Here is a 15,807-nt window from a genome sequence, read left to right as displayed (position 1 = left end):
ATATTAAGGGCATTAATATTAAGCTAAGAGGAGCCACCCTTAGCCTGCAGAACAGCTTTAATTTTTTTTTAATTGATGACATACAAGTGGTGATCTACAACTTTCCAAATAAGTTAAATGATCTGTTGATTGGCTAAGCCATGGAAGGGGCTTGATTTTATTCCCTACCATACTTTAGAGTTTGTGACCCTAAAACTAAATGGTTCTATGTGTAATGATAGTTCATATTTAAATAGCATATTGAAATTATATGGTTACAATGTTTGGCAGCAGATATTGTTGGTTAAATGCATTATTTGGTTGCATACAAACATACATTTCAGGCGGCACAATGAGGAGCACTGTCGCCTCACAGCAAGAAGGTCCTGGGTTCGATCCCCAGGTGGGGCGGTCCGGGTCCTTTCTGTATAGAGTTTGCATGTTTTCCCCGTGTCCGTGTGGGTTTACTCCGGGTGCTCCGGTTTTCTTTCCACAGTCCAAAGACATACTAGTGAGGTAAATTGGAGATGCAAAATTGTCTATGACTGTGTTCGATATAACCTTGTGAACTGATGAACCTTGTGTAATGAGTAACTACCGTTCCTGTCATGAATGTAACCAAAGTCTAAAACATGATGTTAAAATCTAATAAACAAACATTTCAGATGAATGAAAATATTTTAACTCATTAACTTATTGCTTTTCCTATACCAAGTTGTGCTTTTTTGTGCATTGGCCTTCAATACCAAAGGTTTTTGAATGACAGCCCTGTGTGAATTTCCAATTAATAGTTAATACTTACTTAATGTATTAATCTGGTTTTGTGGTTTTATGTGTGACTGTATTTTTAGGGTGTTTTGCAAAGTGACGTCCATCTCTGTCAGTGAGCTTTAACTTGTGACCACTGTTACTTATTTGTACATGTTAGACATATGCTTTTTTTAATCCATAAAAGAAGTCATCTTGAAATATTCAATGAGTTACACATTGGAAACACACTAGTAAACTCATTTGAAGTCTCATTAGTGGCCCTTACGTTGCTTTGAAATCTCTGATATCAAAGTACCAATTTTCAGAGCACTTTTATAGCTGATACATGAGGTTAAATGATACATCTACCTAAAATATAGCTCACCTGTGCAGCTGTGTTTACTTTCAGAGTCAGTTTCAAAATAAATCATTCTCTTCCCATAGTTTTAAGAAATTGGCTGGATGTTTATGTGTGAGCATCTTTTAAATTTAATTTCAGGTAGCCATGTTAAAGATAACTTGTATCTCCTCTTAAAAACCCTTAAAAATTCATTTCAGATCATGTCACACAACACAAACATTTCATAAAAGATCATATCAAGACATATCAAGAAGAGCATCTTTATCTGTTCTTTGTTTTTACTTTCCCTCTTATTTCCTCTTTTATCCTCTTCATTTTGCTTTCCTTTGCTGCAATGGTTGTCCACTGCACTTTCCACAGTAAAAAATACTATTTATGTTGCCATTCTCATGCTCACAGACACCCACAGTAGAGAAGACTGTGTGTGCACGTGTTTGTGCGTGCGTGTGTAAGCGTGGGAGGAAGTCGCAGTAGCTTTGCACCCAGGCAAAGATGCTACGACTAATCTGATGGCTTTTATCAGCAATGGTAGGTACGGCTATAAAAAAGAGAAAAATGGAGTGAAAGTAGACGAATCAGAAAGGAGCGAGCGTGTGTGAGAGAATGAAAAACGGTGTGTGTGTGAGAGAGAGAGAGAGAGAGAGAGAGAGAGAGAGAGAGGGAGGGAGGAAAAGCAGAAAGGAGCAGGCTGCAGAAGCATACAGATGAGTGTGGGTGTAGTTGATAAAGAGCATTCTACCAGGCAAACTGCTCTCTCTCCCTCTCCCTCTCTCTCTGCATCTCTATCTATTTTTCCTTTTCTCACCCACATGTACACTAACACTAGCAAGCAGACCCACACAGCGTGGCGCAGCGAACAGGAGCAACAGCTGAGCTGAAGCATAGCTCAGAGCGCCGCAGTGCTCTATGCGTGAATGGGATTTCTATCCTTCAGCATGCCTTTCCTTACCTCTGGAGCCTGACCCTTACTTCTTGTAGAGGACGACTCTTTTTTTTCTTTCCCCCTTCCATTTCTCCTCGCTTCCTTTCCTCTTGCATCCCACCTTTAGTTTTGTTTCCCCCATCCTTTCTTGTTTTCCCCCCTATCTCTTTTATTCCTTGTACTTCTTCCTCTATTATATTTTCCCTACTTTTTCCTCCAGTCCTCATCTCAGTAGTATTTTTGACTACTCAGCTCCTGACTGTTTTATTTTTCTACTTGTTTTTGGATCTACTTATTTTCTGGATCATGGCAGGCTCATTTGACAGCCACTTTGCACGGAACATGATGTGGCAGTGCCAGCTATCACAGCCGGACTGCCGCTGCTATCGCGTGGATGGTTACTCTCTTCTAAAACGCCTTCCTCTGCACCCACTTATAGGACCGCGCTGCCCTGTGCAATCTGTGGGTCAATGGCTTGACAACATCGGACTGGTCCAGTATGAGAACCACCTATTGGCCAATGGCTTTGACAACGTGCAGTTTATGGTAAGCGCTGCTGCTTTTCTGTGTCTAATGGTGTAAACTTTTCTTTTGCTTTCTTTTTTGGCCTTATCACTACTACCAATACTGGTGTGTTTTGTTTATTTTGTCTGTGTTTACTTGTGTTCGTTCGCGCTGAGAGGTTCTGCAGTTTTATATTACTTTTTATATTTTGTTTGTTTTGCCTGATGGCTGATGTGTTTTGTCTGTATGTATTTTTTGTTTTGCTTATTTTGTCTTTTGGGTTTTTGTAGGGTTCTACATTCTTTACTGCTTTTTATATTTTGTTTATTATGACTAAAGGCTTTTGTGATTTTGTGTTTTTATTATGTCTACAGAGTACTGAGTTGCATTATTTTTTTTATACTTTAAGAATATGTTCACAAGAACATCTGAAAAAGTTCCTTGTGTTGTATTTTGTCAACATTAAAACATTATTAGTCCTATGAAATGTGCCTTTAATTAAAAAAGAAAGGAATTTTCTATATTATAATAAAAATAAAATATAAAAAAAGTGTGAATGGACATGCATTGCTAAATAATAGGTTGCTGATTGTCAGGTGATCTCAACTTCAACTAATATTTCCTCAGTTAGTGGTCATTGCTTTTTGAAATTCTTTAAAGGTTTATCATGTTGTTTTGATAATAGAAGACTTTTTGAGTAGACATTTCTATAAAAGATGTTCTTTATATCATCTATACAAAGAAACAGCATGGACATGCACCAAATCATAAATTACCACTCTAAGTGTTCAGCAGTGTTGTTACTATTTTAAACATATGGTACATATTAAGTTAGATGTGCTTGAGATAATACACATAAAATACCTGGCTAGGAGTTTGTAGACTGTGATGGTTAATTGTGTGTTGTAAATAAGTCAAAAAAGTTGTCCAAAATATTAGATTAGATAACTGCCTTGCCCAAACAAAGAAAAGGATGCAACAAAGCAACACTGAATGTTCCTAGAGATACAGTTAGAGTATAGTTTGCAAGTTCAATTTTAAAGGAACAATGCCTACACTACCTGGACATGGCAGAAAGATGACCAGCTGAGGAGGCAGGTGGTCAAAAACCCAGTGCACAGGTGCAAACTAAACACTGAAGATACTCCAAGATGTATCTCTACATTACCCAAAAGCACAATAAAAGTCAGCTCCAACATGCTCAAATCCATCTAACTAAGCTACAGAGGTGGGATTCAGTTCTGTGGAGCGATGAAACAAAACTTGAACTTTTCTGGCCTGTGGATCAGCGGTATGTTTGGAGGAGGAAGGATGTAGCATATGCTGAAAAGAACACCCTGCCTACACTGAAGCATGGCAGTGGCTCAGTGATGTGTGGAGGGGAAGATAGATTCAATCAAGTATCAGGAAATCCTAGGAGAAAACACCATGTCTTCTGTGATAAGGCTGAAGCTTGCGTGTCATTGGACCTTCCAACAGGAGAATAATCCCAAACATATCTCATAATTCAGCATGGTTTCAGAAGAACTGCTTGGAGATTTTGGGGTGCCTGTCACATTTACATTTTACATTTCCTGCATTTAGCAGACACTTTCATCCAAAGCGGCTTACAGTACTGTGACAGTATATTGTCTAGGCAATTCAAGGGTTAAGGGCTTTGCTCAAGGGCCAAACAGTGCCAACCTGGCAGTGGTGGGGCTTGAACCAGCGACCTTTCAATTATTACTCCAGTACCTTACCTGCTAGGTCTTGAACCCCATAGAAAATCTAGCATGCAAACCCAAGAATATTAGTGAAGTGAAGGCCATTTCCCAGGAAGAATGGGCTAAAATACCTTAGGAAAACTGCCAGAAGCTGGCTAGGCATCACATTTGCAACAGGTAATAACAACAAAAGATGTCATACCAAGTACTAAAGACACATTGAATGGGTTGCATAGTTTTGAGACTGCAGTAGTTATTTAAAGTGGCATTGTGTGTTACATTTTAAAGAAAAACTTGTTTTATTAGTTGTGTTGAGCTCTTTAAATTGCCCTTGTTTAATTAGTTTATTGCAAACCTGAATGTTTGTAAATTTTGCTAATATACTTTAAATGCAATAGGGGTTGAATAATTATGATCAGAACTGTAACTGAGTAAATGCCCATTTCATACATATAAACATGCTTGAGCAAAGATATACTGCTTTGTCCAGTAAAGGAGATACCATATCTCTCACCTAAAAACTAGGGCTACCAATCCCACTTTGCCTCTGGAGCACATACGGAATGTGACATCTTCAAAGATAAACCTTGCAATCTTAAAGTAATAAGGTGAAGGTTTATTTGTTTGGTGATTTGCACAGAGAAAGTACAAAAAGGAGGATGTGTGGAGAGGTGTAGGCCACCTCAAAGTTTCATTAATAAGTATTTTATCACCTGAAAACAGAGGTCAAAATGGGTTTCAAACAGTTGAAAAGCAAGAAGTTAAAGAATACTAGTTAATGAAACAGCAAAATCCTTGGGAAAATGTTACATAAAAGACCAAGTGCATCAAAGTTAGGGGTTTAAAAATATGAGTAGGTAATAGGACAAAAATATGGTGGATATTTACATTTACATTTTCAGCATTTAGCAGATGCTTTTATCGACATACAGCACCGTGACAGTATACTGTCTAAGCAATTGAGGGTTAAGGGCCTTGCTCAAGGGCCCAACAGTGGCAACCTGGCAGTGGTGAGGCTTGAACCAGTGACCTTTCGATTACTAGTCCAGTATCTTAACCACTAGGCTACAACTGCCCTTGGATATGTTAAACCCGTGTTTTGGTTACCACAGAGATGGTACCATCAAGATGATGTTTGGATTTAAATTATGTAAAAAAAGGTGAAGGACAAGTAAAAATGCAGCGAGTATTTATATTACAGTGGATTCAGAAAGTATTCAGACCCCTAGACTTTTTGCACAATTGATTTTTTTTCTATATGGAAGGAATTGCCTTTGTTATCCATCAAGCTACACTTATTATCCCATTATGACAAAGTAAAAACTTGTCTGTGAACTGCAATCTTCAGATTTAAAGACATTACAGTCTTGTCTCATTTATAGACTTCTGCCAGGTGTTCTGCCAGGATGCCCAATTATAGGAAGGTTCAAGGTCATGCCAAGCTTTCTTTTTAAAATTATTGCGGACAGTGTGGTCCTGGGTACACTCAAATCTTTGAATATTTGTTTTAAATTCCTGCCTTGATACCTTGCCTTGTGTCTTAAGTTCATTACACATTTCAAGGATAATTAAAGCTAACAGGATGCACCTGACCACAATTTGGAGTGCCACAGCAAAGGGTCTGAATACTTTTATTTAGAAAACATGAAAAAATGTAATGTACATTAATAGATAAAAATTGGTTCTGATTTATCTTTAAAATCATATGCAAAACAAAATTGTGCAATGAGTAAAGGCATTTACATACTTTTCAAACCCACTGTATGTTTATAGTCAACTATTTCCCATTTTAGTGACAACATGTTATGCATCAGAATCACTGGAGCAAACTGATCCCAACAGTCACTGCTTCATAATATTTATACCAGTACAATACATCCTAGCATCTCAGTGTCATTATAGCATCCTGTGCACTGTACAGTGTATATTCATGTAGGTTAGTATTTGAATAACGTTTACAATAGAGCGCAATTGGATACAAAGAAATAATAAATAAAGATACAGTATAAGAAGATTTTAGAGACTGGCCTTCCCTTTTATTGCATAACAAGTTTTATGGTCAACGGCAGAACTGTTGTACTGAGAGAACTCGGGAGAGTAATGAACCATAAGATTTGAGGGATTGAATAGTAACATACACAGTATACTGTATGTTAAAGAAAGAAAGGGCGGCACGGTGGCTTAGTGGGTAGCACTGTCGCCTCACAGCAAGAAGGTCCTGGGTTCGAACCCCAGGTGGGGAGGTCCGGGTCCTTTCTGTGTGGAGTTTGCATGTTCTCCCCATGTCTGCGTGGGTTTACTCCGGGTGCTCCGGTTTCCTCCCACAGTCCAAAGACATGCAAGTGAGGTGAATTGAAGATACTAAATTGTCCAAGACTGTGCTTGATATAAACTTGTGAACTGATAAAACTTGTGTAATGAATAACTACTGTTCCTGTCATGAATGTAACCAAAGTGTAAAAACATGACGTTAAAATCCTAATAAATAAAAAAATTTATAAATAAAGAAAAATAAGCCTTGTGTGCTTTGCGTGTGTGGGACTAATGCGTGTGGATATAATTGAACAGTTTTGCTTGTGGATGGTGACATATTCCGATTGGCTCTCTTTAGCTTTGACCTGCATCTTTTTCTGTGGTTGCCGAGGCAACTGCAGTGTGTGCAGGATACATCGTGCATTAAGAGGCAAACATTATAAAAATGTTTCTGTAGCTGCACTTTGCTCAGATAAAATAAAGCAATAAGCCACGAGAGACCGTGCGTTACTGCGATTTTATCACGGGGAAGGTTGTAAAACGTCTTTCCCGGTGATAAAATCATAGCAGTAACGCACGGTCTCGAGTGGCTTATTGCTTTTATAAAACGGCGGTCAACATAAAATATAATAAAATACAACAATGTTCAATTTATAAATGTTTTTATTTACAAAAACACTTACAAAAAGCATTCTTCCGCGACCCCAGGTAGTTCGTTAACAGTGTTGCTAGGCAACATGAGGGCGAACATAACATCCACGTTTTCTTTTCAGTGGCGTATTAATATGGAATGATGTGAGGTGGTCATAGGTGTGCGTTTATCGGGGATTTTACAACGGCTTCGAACGCGGCTCAGCCAATCAGATTTTAGGACCGGAACTATCCGTTTTATAATTATGTTTTTTTTCATTGTTATTTCTCTAATTATACGTACCTTGGGTTTGATTGTGCCCTTTAACAGTGATTGTTACATTTTACATTGCAGTTAAGTCATAAAAAGAGGTTATAAATACAGCCCTAAATTAATGTCTAAAGCAATTTTTATCTAGATAAATTTAATGGCTAGTTTATAGGGGTTTTTGTATCTGTTGGTCCTGGATTTTGTAAAGTTGCTTTGAGACAATGTATATTGTAAAAAGCGCTATATAAATAAAGTTGACTTGACTTGACTTGACTAGTTTAATTTTAATGGCAAGTATTTCAGTGCTCACATGAATAGAGCTCTAAAATTGAGATTAGAAGTCTTCAAATTAATTTGTTTTTATTAAGGTGGCTCTTAATAGCCTCGTTCTGTGTCTTATACTTTTGCTATTTCATTTTGTCTGTAGCCCCAGAAAGTCCTAAAATGTGGTTTTTTTGCATAGTCTTCTGGTATCCTCTGTACCTTCCGAATATATTGTTTTAACATAGAGAAGTACATAAAGCCATGTAAGGCACAACATACTGATGTACCTAATAAAATTAAGGTACAATACATGTACTTTCTCATGTAAAAATAGACATACCAAATGAAGAAACTATGTACCCTCAAGGAAAATCACCCGGCAACAAGAAAGGGCACAATTTACTAACATTCTGATCCCATTCATGTGTGTGTGTTTTTTTTTTATAACCAAGAGATTAAGATATTGTGTTTAAAGTGGTACAAACAATTAGTGACTTTATTAAGAATAGAACCCTCTTTTAAAATACTGTCATAAAAGTGAAATGGAACTTTCCTCTCTACATTCTTAAATTTAATTTTATTTAATGATTGGGCGGCATGGTGGCTCGGTGGGTAGCACTGTCCCCTCACAGCAAGAAGGTCCTGGGTTCAATCCCCAGGTGGGGCAGTCCGGGTCCTTTCTGTGTGGAGTTTGCATGTTCTCCCCGTGTCCGTGTGGGTTTCCTCCAGGTGCTCCGGTTTCCTCCCACAGTCCAAAGACATGCAAGTGAGGTAAATTGGAGACACAAAATAATGTAACCTTATGAACTGATGAACCTTGTGTAATTAGTAACTACCGTTCCTGTCATGAATGTAACCAAAGTGTACAACATGACGTTAAAATCCCAATAAACAAACAAACAAACATTTAATGACTCATCAAGGTAGTGATGTGCTTCATAGTCTGTGTTTTCTAACTTTCAATACATTTAAATGAAGTATTTATCCATAAAAAGGCCATGAAAAGCATTTGGCAATTTTTTTGTGTATTAAATCATTTTACCAATAAGTATAGCAGCATTATCCTGCAATACAGTCCACAATACAATACTGTACAGGTGTGTGGTGTAACAGGCACACCTGCCATGGAGACTACACATGGAGCTGTATCACAAAATTGGGTCTATCTCCTCTACCACTAATTGCCTCCAGAGGCCATGGAGGCACAGATGACTGTCTGTGGCGTTCTCTTCAATCTCTGGGTCTCATCTGTGGTAATGTGCTGCACCTGAAAGAGCCTTTAAATATCGTTCTCTTTGGGCTTTTGCTTGCTGGCTCATTGTGTTTGTTTGGTGTCTGTATCTTAGTGACACCTACATACTCAGCAAGACTGGTGTCTTTTGTTTCTGCTGGCTCAGTTGTTGACATTCTTGGATCTTTTCTGAGGAGCTGAGCTAGTGCTGAGATGATTCAGTTATTCAATTCTCACCCATGTTCTTTTATCGTATTGTTTTCTACTTTCTTCTGTGGTAGAGCTTTTCGCTGGGGCATGCATTGTCGATGTCCCTGTGGGGCCAGCGCATGGCTATCTGAGTTTTCTTTCCTTTCTGGGTGAGCGTGTGGGGCTCCACTAATGCACTATCTGTTCTGTATCTGGTGTATCTGTTCTATCAGCTCTTTGCAATGGGCGTTGGTTTGAGCTCTCTGTTTTTTTGGTCACCTGTGTTTTGTAGTTACTCTTTATTTGTGGCTTTGATGACTACCTGGGTTAAGCGTCCTGCATATTGGGTTCATCCTCCATGGACCACTTTAAATATTGCTATGAAGTCTGGGTTTGTGCTGCCTACAGCATAAATGTATGTGTGTTGTGAAGAACAACCTTGCCAGAAATTACAGCTTTGCAAAGCTAATTACATACAGAGAGTGTTTATTATTTATAAGAGTTGTTGCACACTCTTGTTACGTATTTTTAATAGGATTAAATGCTAATGAATGCAAATGAGCAAGGGCTTTGTAATGCATGTATTATTTGTCAGTGATTTGGAATGTCATATTAAAAGGAAATCTTTAATCTTGTGAATAGTCTTTGCAAAAGAGTGGCTGTTGTTATAGCAACTTTACATTACATATTACATTTCGGAGTGACTAGTTAGCATTATTGCAATAACCTGATCTGCAATATACTTATGATTGGTGGTGGGGGTGCCGGTGGATGACAAGTGTAGTTCTCCCTGAACTACACTTCAAAGTCATTCTCTACACCTGGGGGAGAGCATTTCATAAAGGCACCTGGGACTTTGCTTTGTGCAAATTACTAGTTTTTGTATCCAGGAACTTGGTACATGGTAGCAGCTTTCTGGTTTTGTAGCTACCACAGGCAGGTGCTTTTCTGTCCTTTTCTGTGTTTTTCCACTGGTGGCTTAGCAGCTTTCTGGGGTTTACCCTCTGGTGAGCATTTATTGTTCTTAACTACACTATATTGTCAAAAGAACTCGCTCATCTGCCTTCACTCGCATATGAACTTGAGTGACATCCCATTCTTAATCCATAGGATTTAATATGATGTTGGCCCACCCTTTGTAGCTATAACAGCTTTAGCTCTTCTGGGAAGGCTTTCCACAAGGTTTAGGAGTGTGTTTATGGGAATTTTTGACCATTCTTCCAGAAGCGCATTTGTGAGGTCAGACACTGATGTTGGATGAGAAGGCCTGGCTCGCAGTCTCCGCTCTTAATTCATCCCAAAGGTGTTCTATCGGGTTGAGGCCAGTCAAGTTCTTTCACACCAAACTCGCTCATCCATGCCTTTATGGACCTTGCTTTGTGCACTTGTGCACAGTCATGTTGGAACAGGAAGGGGCCATCCCCAAACTGTTCCCACAAAGTTGGGAGCATGAAATTGTCCAAAATCTCTTGGTATGCTGAAGCATTGAGAGTTCCTTTCACTGGAACTAAGGGGCCGAGCCCAACTTCTGAAAAACAACCCCACACCATAATCCCCCCTCCACCAAACTTTACACTTGGCACAATGCAGTCAGACACGTACCGTTCTCCTGGCAATCGCCAAACCCTGCCAGACGAAGAAGCGTTATTCTTCACTCCAGAGAACACGTCTCTACTGCTCTAGAGTCCAGTGGCCGCGTGCTTTACACCACTGCGTCCGATGCTTTGCATTGCGCTTGGTGATGTAAGGCTTGGATGCAGCTGCTCGGCCATGGAAACTTGAAGCTCTAAGCACTGTTCTTGAGCTAATCTGAAGGCCACATGTAGTTTGGAGGTCTGTAGTGATTGACTCTGCAGAAAGTTGGCGACCTCTGTGCACTATGCGCCTCAGCATCCGCTGACCCCGCTCTGTCATCTTACGTGGCCTATCACTTCGTGGCTGAGTTGCTGTCATTCCCAATCGCTTCCACTTTGTTATAATACCACTGACAGTTGACTGGAATATTTAGTAGCGAGGAAATTTCACGACTGGACTTGTTGCACAGGTGGCATCCTATCACGGTACCACAGTGGAATTCACTGAGCTCCTGAGAGTGACCCATTCTTTCACAAATGTTTGTAGAAGCAGTCTGCATGCCTGGGTGCATGCCTTTCTTACATTTTTTTCTCAAAAGTTTTATTTGTGTCTTGTCAATTAATTATTGTATTTCTCTCCCTTGCTTAAGTAACTTTTAAGCCACAGTATTCCTCTGCTTTGGTTATGTCACATGCAGTAGGGTTCATCTATTAATATTTAATGTGTGGGGTTACACTTAGTGCTTCTGTCACTAAACCCTTCACAAAAAAATAAATAAATAAAAATAATAACAAATGGCTGGCTAAAATATTGTGGCGCCGGCGAGCAGGAAGGATAGCGTCAGGGCCGCGAGTGAGCTGCCTTTGGCAGTTCATTCAGTGGTTTAGGGACAGACACCCATTCATACACACATACATTCATACAACAGACAAACATATAAGCTACTTACCCAACCCTCACCGCAGCCACCTCACTCCCAACAACGGGATACACGGCTACGGTGAGCTTAGACACCACTGCCGCAAGGCTTTCTGGGTAAAGCCTGTGCCGACGTTACACTGCCCCCTCCCTAATGGTCAACCGTCCCGGTGACCCACTCACCAGCGTCCACTGGGTGGCTCCATGTCCGGACCGCACCCCATTACACTGCCGAGCCGCTCTTCCACCCACTGCTGGACCGGGCACCCTGCCCCTACAGCCACCTGGGCTAGCGCACTCAGACAGACCGGGCATATTGGCCCACCGAACCACCAGAGCCACCCAAATGCCACAATCCCACTTCTGACACCAATGTGGCGCCGGCGAGCAGGAAGGATAGCGTCAGGGCCGCGAGTGAGCTGCCTTTGGCAGTTCATTCAGTGGTTTAGGGACAGACACCCATTCATACACACATACATTCATACAACAGACAAACATATAAGCTACTTACCCAACCCTCACCGCAGCCACCCCACTCCCAACAACGGGATACACGGCTACGGTGAGCTTAGACACCACTGCCGCAAGGCTTTCTGGGTAAAGCCTGTGCCGACGCTACAATATAAAGACTTAACAATAATTATTATACTGTATGCACAAATGTAGAGAGTAGAAAGCTATTTGGGATTCAGCTTACCTTAAAAGTAGAAACATTAAAAATTGAGTATGCACTTAAATGCTTTAAATTAAAAGGTCTTTACAGTGCTCAAGATTAGGGCCCTTGTTGCCACAAAGTATTAAAGTATATCATTTGTTTTATGGAATTGATTTTATACACAAAATGCATGTCTAATAAGAAGGGGTGTCCACTTATTTTTTGCCTTTTATTGTATATCAGTTCAAACCATACATTCTGATCATGTTGTGCCAGGAAGCTTAAAACTGTGCCAACAGATAATGACTTCTTAATGACCAAATGCATCAATATACAAAAGTTACACACAGTCTGTTTAATATATGGAGTATCATGGCATAGGTCCAGTAGTGTAAGTTATAGTTTTGGCTGCAGAGCTTTGATAGTGTCTTATTGCTGCCGTTCAGTACAGTATGTTGGCATCCAATAGTTCAGGCAGTCTGCCAAATAGTCAGTAAAACAATGCAAACAATGTGCAATGACATATAGCAAGGTTGCGTCAAGACATATCGGTGTCTGTGCTGGTTACTTTGAGTGATCAGATGTCCCCCCTTTTCCTAAAACATCACAGTAGGTGGTCTAGCTATTTTAAACAGTTTCTATGTGTGTGAATGAAGGAGTGAGTATGTGATGCTATATGTTTGAGTCCAGAGTTTATTTCTATGTTGCATCCAGTGCTCTCGTTATAAGCTTCTTATTAACTACAACCATGATTAAGATACTAAGAAAATACATCACTGAATGAATTAATTAAGATATAACCACTGGCATACACAGATCAGCCATAACATTAAAAACATCTCCTTGTTTCTAAGCACAGTGTCCATTTTATTGGCTTCACTTACCATATAGAAGCACTTTGTACATAGTTCAACAATTACTGACTGTAGTCCATCTGTTTCTCTGCATGCTTTGTTAGCCCCCTTTCATGCTATTCTTCAATGACCAATATACTCCCAGGGACCACTACAGAGCAGGTATTATTTAGGTGGGGTGTCATTCTTAGCACTGCAGTGACACTGACATGGTGGTGGTGTGTTAGTGTGTGTTGTGCTGGTATGAGTGGATAAGACACAGCAATGCTGATGGAGTTGTTAAACACCTCACTCTCACTGCTGGACTGAGAATAGTCCACCAACCAAAAATATCCAGCCAACAGCGCCCGTGGGCAGCGTCCTGATGAACCACTGATGAAGGTCTAGAAGATGACCAACTCAAGCAGCAGCAGTAGATGAGTGATCGTCTCTGACTTTACATCTACAAGGTGAACCAACTCAGGACAGTTGTTGCCTAGGGGTTAAGGTACTAGAGACTAGTAATCCAAAGATTGCTGGTTCAAGCCCCACCACTGCCATGTTGCCATGTTGCCAAAAGTGTCTGCTAAATGCCGAAAATGTAAATGTAAATCATCCATCCAACTAGGTAGGAGTGTCTAATAGAGTGGACAGTGAGTGGACACAGTATTTTAAAACTCCAGCAGCATTGCTGTGTCTGATCCACTCATACCAGCACAACACACACTAACACACCACCACCATGTCATTGTCACTGCAGTGCTGAGAATGATCCACCACCTAAATATGAACAGGGTGAAAGCAGGTTAATAAAGTATGTAGAGAAATAGCTGGACTACAGTCAGTAATTGGAGAACTACAAAGTGCTTCTATATGGTAAATGGAGCTGATAAAATGGACAGTAATGCCAAGTTCACACTACACGACTTTCTGATTTGCCGGGTCGCTGTACAGTTCACACTACACAACTGAATCTTTTGCACTCGGGAGTCTTTCAGTCGGTGTGTATTTCACACGACACGACTGATCGGCAATAGGGGCTTTCACACTACATGATCTATCACCAACTGGAATCACAGGCGAGCTTCTCTGATCTCCCAAACTACGTTTTTTTTTTTTTTTTACAAAAACACACGCGAGAAGTGACGAGAGGTTTAATGATACCACGTCCAAACATGCACGTCAACAAATAGCGAGTGATCAAAGTGTTTGTGCGCTGATGTGCAGCGTAAAATCAAGGAGAACAAATAAATGAATCTGAGTGGATTTGGCAACACGAACAGCATGGATTGTTCTGTAGTGAGTTGGAGGTTAATAAATATTTTTGCAATGTTGGTGTTGATGTTTTGTAGAGAACGATCAGGTCAGAAATACTGTAAAACGTGTGTGTAACGATGTATTCTGATATAAACTATATTATCCCCCTGTCCCACCTGTTTACACTCCTCTCCTGCGTTTCCCCTCACACTGTATCTTGTGTTCTCATTGGCTGTTCGACATAGCACTCACTGCCAGTTGTGCAACTCAGATCAGATATCTGACATGCTAGAAATCTCGAGCCGGTCGGATCGAGTTGTTGGGTAGTTCACACATAGCGATTGAGAGCCGAGTTTTGATCGCCGAGCAAACGCCGAGTTGCTCCCGAGCCGGCAAATCTAGCGCCGACCAGTCGCCAAGCCAAAATCAGGGCAAAAATCGTGTAGTGTGAACTAGGCATTAGTGTAGAAACAAGGAGGTGGTTTTAATGTTAATGTAATGCTGATCAGTATATAATGATGAATAATATTATGGGACTCTTCAGTTGGCCACTTTTTAGTTATAGAATAGTGGGTGGCATGTTTGGCACAACAACCCCTGTAATTAAATTCCTGTTTGCCACATAATAAAACATATAAAATGATACATTGTATTAACTGACATAGCATAAAGACAACAAAAAGTGCAGTGCTATCATTCAGTGCACATTGCACCAAAGGTGTACAGAGCTTAGAATAGTACATGCATCCCAGCCATTGTCCTGCAGTTGATCCATGGGAATATAAACTGAGAGGCTTATTATATAATATTCTAGACTACCTACTGCTTATGCATCATCTGATATCACTTGCTTTCGTTTGCAAATTTGGAAAATGCAATAAAACAAGGCAAAGATACATTCTGTACAGGCTAGCAATCCATCACAGAGCAACACAAATTCACATTCACTCACACAGACACACAACTTAGGGCAGTTAAATGCAGCCACCAAATATCTACATGTTTTTCAGTAAGTGGTAAGAAACTGGTATAGTTGTAGCTCATTGGTTAAGGTACTTGACCCACCTCCTTGTTTCTACACTCACTGTCCATTTGATCAGCTTCACTTACCATATAGAAGCACTTTGTAGTTCTACAATTACTGACAGTAGTCCATCTGTTTCTCTACATAATGTTTTAGTCTGCTTTCACCCTGTTCTTTAATGGTCAGGACCTCCACAAGACCACCACAGAGTAGGTATTATTTGGGTGATGAATCATTCTCAGCCCTGCAGTGACAATGACATGGTGGTGGTGTGTTAGTGTGTGTTGTGCTGGTATGAGTGGATCAGACACAGCAGTGCTGCTGGAGTCACCTCACTGTCACTGCTGTATATATACTGCTATATATATACCTGTATATATATATATATATATATATATATATATATATATATATACAGTGTATCACAAAAGTGAGTACACCCCTCACATTTCTGCAAATATTTCATTATATCTTTTCATGGGACAACA

The 15,807-nt window shown here is 40.1% G+C and overlaps 1 protein-coding gene across 3 annotated transcripts in view; it reads left to right on the top strand.

Moving 5' to 3' along the window:
- The window catches only part of anks1b (ankyrin repeat and sterile alpha motif domain containing 1B), a 215,732-nt gene that overhangs the window by 123,062 nt on the left and 76,863 nt on the right, over window positions 1–15,807 (top strand). For 2 of the 3 annotated variants that reach the window (XM_062994177.1, XM_062994186.1), the window contains exon 10: window positions 2,452–2,558. In XM_062994177.1, the coding sequence (XP_062850247.1) occupies window positions 2,452–2,558 (107 nt within the window). Of the gene's footprint in view, window positions 1–2,354; window positions 2,559–15,807 lie in introns of those variants that run through there. The other variant, XM_062994195.1, reaches the window with a different exon arrangement.

This window comes from Trichomycterus rosablanca, chromosome 1 (genome assembly GCF_030014385.1).
Source record: "Trichomycterus rosablanca isolate fTriRos1 chromosome 1, fTriRos1.hap1, whole genome shotgun sequence".
Classification (NCBI taxonomy): domain Eukaryota; kingdom Metazoa; phylum Chordata; class Actinopteri; order Siluriformes; family Trichomycteridae; genus Trichomycterus; species Trichomycterus rosablanca.
Note: the sequence above shows the minus strand (reverse complement) of the source record. Positions and strands in the feature narration are given on the sequence as shown.